The sequence below is a fragment of the Notamacropus eugenii genome, chromosome 6 (genome assembly GCF_028372415.1).
Source record: "Notamacropus eugenii isolate mMacEug1 chromosome 6, mMacEug1.pri_v2, whole genome shotgun sequence".
In the NCBI taxonomy this organism is placed as follows: domain Eukaryota; kingdom Metazoa; phylum Chordata; class Mammalia; order Diprotodontia; family Macropodidae; genus Notamacropus; species Notamacropus eugenii.
This window is the reverse complement of record NC_092877.1, coordinates 142634377-142648404: the sequence shown is the minus strand read 5'-3', so window position 1 is coordinate 142648404 and position 14028 is coordinate 142634377. Positions and strand designations below refer to the sequence as shown.

Genomic DNA, 14028 nt, shown 5'->3' with positions numbered 1-14028 from the left:
CTTATAAGACATTACCACTTACTAATTTCTCAGATTGGATAGGTGACACCTTGAAAATACAACTTTACCCTGAGGTGACCCTGACTGCAAGACAACTCTCAAAAGAAGTCACTGAATGGAGGTAATTTTGGCAGGACATTAGACAGTTTAATAACCACAAACTTATAATGTTTTATTCCTCATTTCCAGAAAATCAGAAGGCTTAAGAGTTTCCCGCAAAGAAAAACTATCAAAAACTACCAAAATTCCCTCCATTTTTTGCTAAGGTGGGGAACTATGAGTATGGAGTGCTTCCAACAAGGTCAAACTCTTTTGACATGTTGGTTATAGTTTTGCTTGTATAATTTTTCTCTCTTCTCTTCCATTGTTTGTTACAAATGAGGGTCCCCTAGGAGGGATGGGAAGGATATCTACATTGGAAAATAAATATAGATGACATAAAAGCAAAAGAACAGCAATAAAAATATTTTTAAAAGATTTATGGGGAAGTGGGCTATGACACTATCAGGAAATGTACTTCATTGGAAAGTAAGCTTTTTGAGGGCAAGGACTAGTTTTGGTTTTACTTTGTATTTCTAATCCTTACCATAGTGCTTGGCACATAGTAAGGGAATAACAAATGTTTATAGTTGATTGATTGATTCGATGACTGAAATCAAATTTTCACTTGACAATAGCTCACAGATTATCTTGATGTCTCTCCCCTCTTCTCCATTCCCACATTCCCTACCTCTACCTCAAACACCACCTCATGACTAGGAAAGATTCCTACTTGACTTGAAAAGGCCCTCCTTCTTGAAATCGTGCTCTTCAGGCTATCATGTGTTCCTGTTCTTGATCGGATATCTAGAATGGAGATGAGATGATTATTTATTGTGAAAATATTCAGGAAATTATGTGAGCAAATGAAATCTATCCAGACCCAAAATTTGGTTTCAATAAATGCTTCCACTTGATAGGTTAAGAAGCACTTTAAGCATATTATATCTATTTTATTCTCACATCAGCCTTCTCAAGGACATAGTGTATTATCATTCCCATTTCACATGAGGAAAACTGAGGCTCAGAGTAGTGAATGATTTGCCCAAAGCCACATAGCTAGTAAATAGCAGAGCCCAGATTATAAAACTGGTGTTGGATTAAAATTCTTTCCACTCTACTTAAATTGTCTTTCCCACAAGTCAAGAGTTTCACCTTCCTCCCCCAAATCAAACTTTTATTCAGATCACTCACCTTTCCTGGAGGCAGCAATCTAACTAGCAAGTTTTACCCCTTAGACAAGCTACACAAATAGGCCAGCCCCCCATAACATACCATTAGAGGGAGTTGGAACGGGAATAGGAACCAGACTGAAGAGTTGTCCATTTAGGGCAGCATGAGAAGGTTGGGGAGCCAGGAAGGCTATACCATTGAGAGGAATCTATCTGCACTGATTATTCTTGCTGGACTAATTTTTGTTTGGTTTGGTATGGATTTTTTCCTTGACTAGTTGGCCAAACTAGCTGTTTTGCAGTCCCAAAATTTAGCCCCCTAAGATAAAGCCTGACTTCCCTACCCTTGGGGTAGAGGGACCAAAGAGTCATAAGACAGGCAACAGGAAAGAAAAGGAAATAAAGCAAGAGGCCTGGCCTACCTCTAAAATGGATAACCAATTTCTGAATACTCAGCCTTGGAAGGCATAAAATAACAATTGGGGTGATTCTCAAAATGAAAGCAGAAAGTGGCAATGAAACAGATGGCGAAGTTTAAGTTCTGAGCTTACCAAAATTTTTCACATATGCAGGTAGGCGAGTATCAGGAGTCACAATCTGGTGCATCTGGAAAAAAGGGATCAATCTTTCAGAATTCCAACTCCAATAGAAAATCAAATTTAATTTCGCATCCATCAGTTTCTCATGCCAAAAAGAATGTCCCTCATAGAGGTTACCCTCTGCTCTGTCCTGAGTCCTCTTCTTTTCTCTCCCTTCACATTCTCCCTTGGTGACCTCATTAGCTCCTGGGAGTTCAATGATTACCTCTGTTATCCAGTTATTACCTCCTTTATCCAGTTTAAGTTTCTCCCTTGAGCTTTCAGTCTGTATCATCAGCTACCCACTGAACATTTGAACTGGATATCCCATAGACTTCTCAAACTTAACATGTCCAAAGCAGAATTAATTATTTTTTCCCCAAAATCCACCCCTCTTCCAAACTTTACTGTTTCTGTCAAGGGTGTCATCATCAACAACCATCAACAAATCTTTCTTTTTATCCATATGGGGTGGGGTAGATGGGAATTGAGAGAAAGAGGAAATCTATTTTCATTCATTGAAAAAAAGTAAAATTTAATTTAAAAGAAAAAAAAATCAGTTCTAATCCCACTTTCTGCAGAAGGCTTTTCTAATTTTTCCCAGCAACCTCTCTGAAATTACTTTCCACCTATTCTGTACACATCTTGAATGTACCTAGTTATTTATATTTGCCACCACCATTACAATATGAGACCTTTGAATGCAGAGACTGTTCTTGTCTTTCTTTTCTCAGAGGTTACTATAATGCCTGACAAACAGTAAGCACTTAATAAATGCTTGTTGACTGTCTGACATTCAGTCAATCTCTTCTACATCTTTTGCTTCTGCTATATAAAAGAAGAATCATGATCCTGTAAGCACTTAATTCTCAAAATTCAGTCATGTTCCCTGCACTAATTAATGCAGGAAAATGGACTGAGCCTTTTAGAAATGTTTCCCAGCATCTACTTATATTGCCTGGATCCCCAGAGAGTGGACATACATCTTCCTTGGGGGTCTAGAGGTAGCCCTAAAGGGTTGGAGGAAGGCTTGTCTTTCTAGCACCATAACTCCAGGGACCCCACTAGTGTGTTAACCCTTATTTTTTTTCTCTTTTCTCTGTTAAGGAGAATGATCTATGAACTAGGAAGGGCAAAACAAAAGAAAATGAACAGATTGTTGAAAACCAGGGCAAGTTGGGAGATAATAAGGAAGTACCTAGGTACTCTCAAAGCATTCAAGTCACCAGCCCCAGAAAAACTGCTTCCTTAGGTACAGAAAAAAATAGATTAATGCAATTATATAGCTATGAGAGCGGTCTTTGAGGGACTGTGGAGAATGGTAGAGATAGTCCAGGACTGATAATGTTGCCATGATTTTGAAAAAAATACAGTAACTGAAGTTTTTCCAAACTCCAGGCCAATGACCTGGACTTCATTTCAATTTCTGACAAAATTCTGCAGCAAACTCTTAAAGAAATGCTTTGTGAACATTTAGAAAAAGAAGCAACAATCACAAAGAGAGAACATAGATCCCCAAATGTCAAACTTACTTCATTTCCTTTTTAAACAGGGTTAGTAGACTGGTAGTAGATCAGAATGCAATAGATATAGTTTTTTATATTTCAGCAAAGTACAGAATAGAAAGATGTGATCATGTATTGAGGCAAAGTTAAAATTGATAGAATTATAAAACCTAAAGAGTAATCAGTTATTAGTGGTGCAATATCTATGTGGAGGTAGGTCTCTAAGGAATGCCTCTGTCCTTAACCCTGTTATGTATAACATTTTTATCAATTACTTAAATAAAATCATAAATGGTGGGACTGTCAAATTTGTGGTAATCACAAAGCTCAGAGGGCATCAAATAGGAAGGGTGATAGAGTCGGGATCCAACAAGATCTCAGCAGGTTAGGATGATGGGTCAAATTTAGTAGGATGAGATTTAATAAAGATAATGTAAAGCATGATATTTGGATATAGAAAGTCAACTTCACAAATTCAAAGATGGGGAAGATGTGGCTATGCAACAGTTCAGGTGAAAAGAATCTCACTTTTAGTGGACTGTGAACTCAACATGAGGCAGTCATATGAAGATCATCCCCAAAAACTACTGCCATATTGCACTGAATTGATGAGAATGCTCTGGTCAGACCACATCTGGGATATTGTGTTCTGTTCAGGGTATCATATTTAGGGATGATATTGACAAACCAGGGGTGCATGGAGAGAGACCAAAGTGGTGAAGGATGACTTGAGCTCATTCCCAAGGAGCATCACTTTTTGAAGAACTGAACATGATGGGTTTGGAGAAGAGATTTATGGCTGCCTTTCAGTATCTGAAGAGCAGTTATAGAAGAGGGTTTAAAAACAGAAGGAATCAGTGCAAGTTACAAGGAGGCAGATGCTTCCTTGATGTCATGAAAGATTTCTAAACAAGTTTTTTGTTGTTTTCATTCAGTCATTTCAGTTGTGTCCAACTCTTCATGACCCCATTGGGGGTTTTCTTGGCAAAGACACTGAAGTAGTTTGCTATTTCTTTCTCCAGCTCATTTTCCAGATGAGAAAACTGGGGCAATCCAGGTTAAGTGACTTGCCTAGGGTCATACAGTTAGTAAGTGTCTGAGGCCAGATCTGAACTCAGAAATATGAGTCTTCCTGACTTCAGGCTCTGTATTCTATATACTGCACCACTTAGCCTCCCTGTCTCTTCAGAAATGTAGTGGGTTGTGCCCTGCAAGATAGTAGATTCCCACTCACTATATGTGTTTAAACAAAAGGCTAGATTTACCAGATGTTAGGGATTCAATTCATTGCCATTCAGCAAACATTTATCAAATGCCTACCATATGTCAGGTACTGTGCTAGACTCTGGGGAACACAAAAATGAGACAGTAACTGTGCCTGAGGAGCTTACATTCTACTGGGGCATATCTCACACACACACACACGCATGCACACAGACTCACACACACACTCACACACATGCACACACTTACACACACACACACACACACACACGCAGGGTTTGTACATGTGATTCTTATTCAGCCACAAATGAGGCTTCTTCCACTGCTGAGATTCTGTGAATTGATAATGGCACCAGGGCAGCAAGAGAATCTGAAGGTGGGTGTAGAAATGAGTCTAAAGACAAGACAAAGATCATCAAAACTGGTAAAAAAAAAAAAAAAGACGGTGCCCAAACAGACCAAAACTTTGTTCATAGGATTTGTTGTCATTCTTTTCATGCTCAACAGGACAAAAGCCCTGTCACCACCTTAAAATCAAGTACGTAGACCATTTCTGTTCATTTGATGTCCCCAGTGGACCATGATTGTGGGAGGATCTGAATTACCTCCAGCCCCTGTAGAATAGGAGGAAATTGGGAATGAGAACAAAAAGGTGTTCAACATCCAGGGTGGGGAAAAAAGGTTTCAATTCATCAGAAAACTCAATTGCCCTGAACTGGCCATTCTCCACTGTGGCTAACTAAAATATTACTGCAGAGGTAACCACTTCCTGACAGAGGGGTGGATAAATTCAGGGTGCAGATTAAGACAATTTTTGGATATAGCCCGTGAAGGAATTGGTTTTGCTTTACTATACATTTTTAGAATAAGGGTTTGTTTTTCTTTCTTGGGGGAGAGAAAAGAAAAGATGGCAGATTTTCATTGTTGGAAAAAAATAAAATTAGTTGGTTTTTTTTTTAAAAGAAATATCATTGTAAATAGAAGGCATAGTTCCTGTCCTCAAGAAATCATCCATCTAATTGGGTCAGATGGAGCACAGACATGGAGCAGTTCTTGTTTTTTATCTGCCAAATGAGGGGATTGGACTTGAAGATCTCAAAGAAATCTTTCTGTTCAAGTTCTCATAGTCTCTAAAGAATTCTTTTGCTGAGAAATAATATAAATGTTTTTGTTAGAAATGTAACTGAGTCTAAGCGAAAATGTTCTGGGACCTTGGGTAAATCACTTAACCTCTAAGGGCTTCCATTTTTGTGCACATATATTTGGGAGAATAATCTCCTCCTCCTACCTATCTCAGAAGGGCACTGAAAGGCAAAATAAGATATTGAGCCTGAAGCCTTTTTGAGTTCCTTCCAAGTAGCAAAGTGCCATGTAATTATATAATATATAATCTTTGCCATTTCTTCTTGAGACATAAGACTGAAAGACAGCGAAGGCGAAAGAAGGAAACGAAGAAATCTCAGTGCTAAATTAGAAGGTGTTTGAAGCTGTGTCTTATGTGGGGTCTGGAATATCTTAAACCCAAAAGATGCCATGACCATGAAGAACTCCTCTCTCATTTCCATAGGAATGGCCAAGCTGCAGAAACAGTGAATCCTAGAGATTCCCAGATGAAAGTTTCCATTACACAAAAAGAAAGCATTGCTACTGTTTCATTTTGCATTTTTCATTTGTCAACAGTTATTACATTCAAGCTCTTAGATCTTCCTCCACGGACTGGGTTTTGGTCTGTTTTCCCACCTTTGTAGCATTTTATCTTCTATTGCTAAGTGAACTGTCTTCAGTCTGTGCTGAACTCTGTTTGCCAATATATTACTTCTAAACAGGTAATGGAGAGACACATGGTGGATATCACCAGGTTGCAATACACAACTAATAGGAGACTGTGAAGAAGATAGGAGTAAAAGAATGTCACTAAAAAAATGAATATATGGAAAAATAAGTCGGTTTGGTCATGTGTCAAGAGAAAGGGATGACCAGCCTATGTGCTCCACTAGTATTGTTGTGACAGAGAAACAGAGACAAGAGAGAGAAAGAGAGAAGGAAAGAGAGGGAGAGGGAGAGGGAGAGAGACAGAGAGAGAGAGAGAGAGAGAGAGAGAGAGAGAGAGAGAGAGAGAGAAACATTTATGAAGTGCTTACTATGTACTAGGGATGCAAAAAAAAAAACAAAAAAAAAAACAACAAGATAGTTCCTACCCTTACATTCTAATCAAGAATAAACTAGAAAGCAGGGGTGTGTGGAGACAAGGTACTAATTCAAGGAGCAAGGTGGATGGCAAAGAGGTGAACTCTGGAGAGGGAGTTGAGTCAAGAAAAATATCAAGAGAAAGTAAAGTAGAGGTCCTTAAAAGATTGGGTGAATATTCCATGGCTAACTTATAGGAATATACACACAAGAATCATACAGGATGGGCAGACATTGGCAGGAACATTAACACTGATGAAATCCCAGATCTATTTGAATATCTAAATATGCCAATTTATCAAGTTCTTACTACCTTTCGATCCTGGTTCCAAAATATTTGCAATCTTGCCTCTCAATTTTGAATAAGATCCAAATTTGATTAGCAGACTCACCACTCAATTTCCAAGTCATTATTGGTGTATAGACCCATTCAATGATTCCTCTTGAGCTGATACTAAATCAGCAATAATTAGTTGGCTTAGGATTTGATTTTAACTAGAAAAATTAAACGTTGCCTGAGACTCTTCTGTGTCCCTTATATTTGTCCAGTATATATATATATATATATATATATATATATATATATATATATATATATATATATATATATATATATATATATATATATATATATATATATATATACATACACATATGTATCCAGAATGTCATGTCAAATCTCTCATTAGGGTTAAATTATATTAGTGTTAAATTATACTGCGATGAATGAGACACATATTTTTGGATGGCCAACGTTAAAATTTGTGCTGTTTCTCTCTACATCTTCTGTTACACAATAGGCCAGAGAGGTGGGGGAGAAAGAAAATAAATATTTGTAAATTGAGAAAAATCAAATTTAATACAAAATAATTCATGCTATAATTCTTTATTCACTTAATTTGTTTTCCCTTCGAAGGAAAAAATTAAGTAAATTAGTTTCAGTTGATGAGTACGTGTTGGCCCTATTTATCATCTTATTCTTCTTCTTCCACAAACTTATAGAGCAGTAGCTTTGTTAATATTAAAATGATTTTTATCACATTTGAAGGTGAAATTGATTAATTAGAACTGCTATTAGCATCTGTTTTAATCATCCTTTAAAGGTAGGGTTTGAATAAACATGAACAGGCCAAAGGGACCTTTTTTCATAGCTTCACCTATGTTTGCCTTACCTTACAATGTTCCTCTATGTACCAGGTCCGAGCTTATGTTAGGATTGAGAACTAGAGTGTGGTCTAAAGGCCATCTAGACCAATCCCCTCATTTTACAAAGTAAACTGAGGCTTAGAGAGAAAAGTGACTTACTCAAGGTTATACAATCAGCAAGTGTTCCAGCTGGAATTCATACCTGGGTTTTCTAATGCCAAGTCTAGTGTTCTTTCACTAGGAAAGGTTGTTCTCTTTCAAATGCCTTCACTTAGATACTCCAGACTGCTTTATACTTGTCTCATTTATTTCTTGCCCCTCATGGCCCTTTACCTCTTTCTTGGAAATTCCCTAAGTGTCCCCAACCCTTCTGATCAACTGACACTACCTCCAAAGTCCTACCAGCATCATTTCAGGCCTTTGAGTGTTGAAGTACACTAGCTCCTGAATCACCCCACCACCCTATGAAGCCTTCCCTGATTACCTGGAAGATGGGATCATTTGCTTAAACCTTTCCCTGTGTAAACATGAAAAGGCGCATCCCTCATCACAGCCATATCAAAGCAACAGTAACAACAGTAATCTTCCTTGACTTGTTTATAGTGTTAATAGAAAACTTTGCTTATATTTTACATTCATTTGCTTTTAATTCTGCCATATTTTGTCTGCATTACTATTATCTGCCTTGGTCAGCAGGCATTGTTTAAGAGACTTACTTTGGACAAGACCTATTCCATCTACTAGAGTTCCCTGCTACCTCCTCCCTCCAAAAACCCTATTATTCATTTGTATATATTTTACATTTGTTTATCTGTGTACGTGCTATAAACCACCACCACTACCATCCCCACATAGGTCTTTGAGGAAAAAGGTGATTTTTTTCGGCTTTGTTTCTATATTCCCGGCACGTATTATTCTTCCTGGCAAAGTAGAGCTTTAAAAAATACTTAATGAAATGAATCGAATTAAAACACCCAAGATTAAGTTCCCAGTTGGCTGATCCATTGTTGTTGTTTTAGCTCCAGAAAACACTGGGAGAAAGATTGGGAATACAAGCCCAGGGCTGTGCGTGAACAAAACTATTAAAATTCTAGACAAATGCTTATCGTTTAGACAGAACCAAAGCTAGGTATAGGGCCCACCTTTGGAAGATTCACTGGAGGTCATGGACAAGACTCACACAGGAGCAGGAAAAGGTCATGATACACCCAAGTATGAATAGGAATGAGAGGAGGACTAAGAAAGTGGGGAAATAACTGAAAACACAGTTTTTCTGATTCCTTAGTTGGTTTGTTGGTTTGGATTTGGTTTTTGGTTTTCATCATGTCAAATAAAGAAAATCTTATCAAATGTTAGATGAAATGATAAGAAAAACAACATGGGGTAATGTCTAGGGAGCCAGCCTCAAAGCCAAGAAGACCTGAACTTTGGGTTCAGCCTCTGACAAATGCTGGCTGTGTGACCTTGGACAGGTCACCTAACCTCAATGCTCTAGGCACTTCTCCAGGACTACAAATTACAAAGAAGTTATTGGACTACATTGGTAGAAGGAATTTCCTCTCCTGGGAGGTCCCCACACCAGTGAAGTCATAGGTTCTATACCTGCCTAATCTCGATCCCTATAAAGTAACAAATACCTCCAATCATCTTTTCAAACACTTGAATCAATTAAATTATTTACTTAAATAATATTTTATTATTTAAGAAAAATAAAGAATATTTATTGTGCTCTGTACCATAAAGGATGAACAGCAAAGTGCTTCACTTACCACTCGTCGCTTAACATTCAATGAATCTTTGAAGAAAGTCGTAATCTCAGGACAGGGAACTAGAAGACAAATGAAAAAGAAAAAACAAGGCTGGAACTAAACCCAGCGTTCCCTTGGAGCTCCTCAAAATGCTCTTGGAAGCTCCTCCCCACAAGCATTACATAGCATTTGCCCTGTTTTAAGGTATAATCATTAGAAAGTACCAGTAGTTTTGTAAGATAGAGATGTCGCAAAAAAAAAAAAAAAACTCTGGAAGAGGTCAATGTTTCTATGACTGAAACTCTGGATCGAGCCTCAGTAAGCCAAGAGGAGAAAAATCCTAATAGATGACTCCATGTTACACAATTTTTTAAAATCAAATTTTGTTGTACTTTGTTTTTGTCACTTTTTTCAATATATCTTTCCTCCTTCTCCCTCCCAAAGAGCCATTATTCATAAAAATAAATAAGGGGAGTAAAAAAAAGCTAAGAAAAACTAACCAATGTATCAAAAACCATGTCATTGTATGCGATGTTCTGTAAGCAAACATGACCCCTACAAAGAGGAAGAGGAGACTCTTTCTTTGGGGCCATGACTATTCATCATGATTTTGTGACATTAAGTTTCCACTGTTTCATTGTAACATTATTATACAACTTGCAATATGAATGATATACTAAGGTTTTGTACTTCTATGGTATTCTTAGAATCACAAGATTCTATATTTGGAACTGTCTATATCTAGAGCTTCAAGGAAAAAGCAGCATAGACTTGGAGTTGGAAGGAACCTTAGAGGCAATCTGGTTCAACATCTTCATTTTACAGGTGAGGAAACTAAAGCTTAGAGAGGGGAAGAGATTTGCCCATAGTGGTTTAGCTAGGAAGCGTCATAGGCAGGATCTGAGCAAAGGTTTTCCTGACTCCACCTGTCCCATGTTATCCACTAGAGCAGGGCCAAGGTTGGGGGGGGTTGAAGGGAGGACCCTGAAGCCTCAAGGCCACATGTGGCCTTTTAGGTCCTCAAATGTGGCCCTTTGACTAAATCTAAACTTCCCAGTACAAATCCCCTTAATAAAAGGATTTGTTCTACAAAATTTGGACTCACTCAAAAAGCTGCACCCAAGGACCTTGAAGTCTAGTGACTAGACCATCCTGCCTTCCTGAATGAATGGATTTGGAACGCTCACACAACTTTAAAGATGGTAGTCAGATGGTTAGAAGGACTGAGGGCAAGTGAGGACAAACACTGAATAACCTTCTATAAGAAGGGTCAGGGAAATGGGCTGGAGACTATTCACTACGGTGGTGTATTATAATAACATGTACTTGTGCTTTTTTTCTCTGTCTCCACTGTAAAACCCATGAGAGAAAGGACTGTGTCTTATATAAATATTGATTCTTCCCCAACCTAGCGGAGTACTGCCCACATAGTAGGTACGTAATCAGTCTTCAGAGAATAAATAATGAATATAAATTAAACAGCATCTATCATTTTATTATAACTCTCTGACTTTTTCTTGATTTATTATATTTATTCAGTAAGGGCAAAAAGATTTTTTTCCTAGGCGTCTTCAGCCAAAGCGAAGAAGGCTTGAGACAATTATCTGAATGACTCAATGGAAAAAACACATGACCACATGATTCAGATAAGGACAGGCTCCAGCTTCAATCTGGCCAATGTGCCTTAACACTCCCCTTCCCCAATGACTGCGAATTTCCAGCCTTTCAAGGGTTAGAAGATTTTTGAGTCCCAAGGCACTGGCAGGTGCTTTAATTAGCTTGTCACTTTGCAGTAGCACAACATGGCAAAGCAGCATCAGTACTGAAGCAGTGACCCCTCCCCTGAGCTCCAGATCCAAAGCTCCAACCGCCTATGGAACATCTTTACCTGGATGTTCCCTGGGCACCCTCCTCAACCGATCTCATTTTCCCCCTAAAATTCCTTACTCTTCTTTTTGACTTTCCTATTTCAGTATCTATTCCCCCCATCTCCCATGTCCACAACTTTAGGGGTGCTTGGGGTGCTCTTAAATTCTTTCTTCTCCTTCAGCTTTGTCTCATCAGGTGCCAGATGTCTGCGACTTCATTTCTACTAGTACCTCTTGTATCCATCCAATGCCACCTGACGTATTCACACCCACCTAGACTATTGTAATAACCCCCTACCTTTTGAAAGGTCTTCTCCCTTTTACTCTTTCCCGATGTCTAAGCCATTCTTTATATCATTGCCAGAATCATTTTTCTTATGCACACACTTCCTTCTCCAGCCTCTGCGCCTCTGTCCTGGCTTGTCTCCCATGTCTGGAATGCTCTGCCCCCTCACTTCGGCCTCTTACTTTCCAGGGCTTTCTCCAAGACTTAGCTCACATCCTACCTTCTGCAGGGGACCTTTCTTTGTCCCCTCTTCCCCAGCAGCTAACATCTTCCCCTTTATCTCCTCTGAATATAGCTTGTATAAACTTACGTATTTACAAGTTGTCACCCCCATCAGAATGATAACTGCGGTTTATTTAACACTTTGTTGTTTGTAAAATGCTTTATATGTTATCTGGTCCACTTAATCCTCACAACAATCCTGGGAAGTAGGTGCTATTATTATCCCCATTTTACAGATGAGGAAACTAAGATAGAGAGAGCTTTAATGAATTGCCCAGAGTTGCAGCTATCAGTATTTCATGAGTTCCCAAACCACTTGCACAGATAAAGCCAAGTGCATGAAGAGTATCTGTTGTTGAGATAAAGACAAATAAATGAATGGATTGCCCATGGAGCTTAGAAAACTCCACATATACATTCCTATATAATATATACGTACATACATATCCTGTATAGTATATGCCCACATATACATATACACAAGTGGATTTTATATTATATACCTGTGTGCATATTTATACATACACATATGTATATGTATGTATGAGGTGAATTATGTGCATTCTGTATGTAGTTTTCCAAGCTCTATAAGGTTATTTGTTCCATTTCCTGTCATAATCTGAATAATAGATGTAGAGTTAAACCAGAAAATAGAGGTTTCTCAGTGGGTTAATTCAGTCCTTGGTTATTGAAGAGAAAAAGGATGGAGGATAAAAAGAAAATTATAGGAAGGCAGAAAGAAGGAAAAAGGGTATAGAATTTGTTATTTCTCATGATTGAGAAAAGGTAAGAAGGGAAGCATACAAGCATGGTGGAAAGGGGTGGAGGTGGCAGATAAAAGATGAGCCTCCCTTCTTTGAGATGAACAAAAGGAAGGTTGAACAAACACAATTTGGTGGAGAAATAAACTCAGCAGAGAAATTAGCTGATAGAGGTATGTGAAGAAGGGATATTGTTCAAAGAGGTTCATGGAAAAGCCCCAAGCAAAACAAACTTCCTGATCCTAAAGTGGAGTCAGGGGCTTAAAAGGTTGAAAAAAGACAACTAGGGAAACCCAGAATTCTCAAAGGGTGCCCACCACTTTGGGAAACTGGTTGACCAAATTGTGGCACTATAGGAATATTATGCCATTGTATATGTCATAGTTTGTCAAATAAATATATAAAGGATATGTTAATTGGTTCATAAGGAATGACAGAAGAGTAGATTTTGGAGAATTCTAGACAATTCCTGATGCAGAGTGAAGTGAGCAAAACTAGGAGAACAATTTATGTGACAACACTGGTTATAAACAGTGTATATATACAGGGTTATGAAAGACTTCACAACTCTGATCAATGAAATGACCAGTCATGTCTTCAAAGGATCTATAATAAAACATGCTACTTAGCTCCTGACAGAGAGGTGATAGGCTTGAAGTTCAGAAAGGGAAATACATTTTAAACATGTCCATTGTGTGGATTTGTTTTGCCTGATCATATATTTTTTGCTTTTATTTTCTTTTTTATTTTTAAACTTAAAACAACAAAAAGGAACTTTTCCAAATACATAGAGTACAGATGTATTAAATCACGACTTTTCATTGCTTGCTTTTTAAAAAGTATATAAAAATTTTACACTTTATTTTTAAAATACTAATTTAATATTTTAGCATATCCACTGTCCCCTTTCCTCTTTCCAGTGGGGATGGGGGGAGGAAGATAAAACAAAACCCTTGCAACAAATACACACTGTCGAACAAAATGCATTCTTGAATGGACCATGTCCAGAAAAAAAATGTCTGTCTCATTCTGCACCTTGAATCCATCACTACTCTGTCAGGAGGTAGGGAGCATTCTTCACCACTGATTCTCTGTAATCATGGTTGGTCACTGTGTTGATCAGAGTTATTAAGTCTTTCAAAATTGTTTGTCTTTATACCATTATTAATATAAAAAATTGTCTCCACTCTTCGTTAATGTCATTCTGCACCACCCTCATACAAGTCTTCTCAGGTTTCTCTGAACACATCCATTTCTCCATTTCTTACAGCAAAATAGTATTTCATTACATT

The 14028-nt window shown here is 38.0% G+C and overlaps 1 protein-coding gene across 2 annotated transcripts in view; it reads right to left on the bottom strand.

The window, feature by feature from the left end:
* Nucleotides 1-14028, bottom strand: part of C6H4orf51 (chromosome 6 C4orf51 homolog) — a 66692-nt gene that overhangs the window by 30684 nt on the left and 21980 nt on the right. For both annotated transcript variants that reach the window (XM_072621177.1, XM_072621176.1), the window contains exons 3-5: nt 9621-9679; nt 1763-1817; nt 773-846 (exon numbers count right to left, since the gene is read on the bottom strand). In XM_072621177.1, the coding sequence (XP_072477278.1) occupies nt 773-846; nt 1763-1817; nt 9621-9679 (188 nt within the window). The remainder of the gene's footprint in view (nt 1-772; nt 847-1762; nt 1818-9620; nt 9680-14028) is intronic.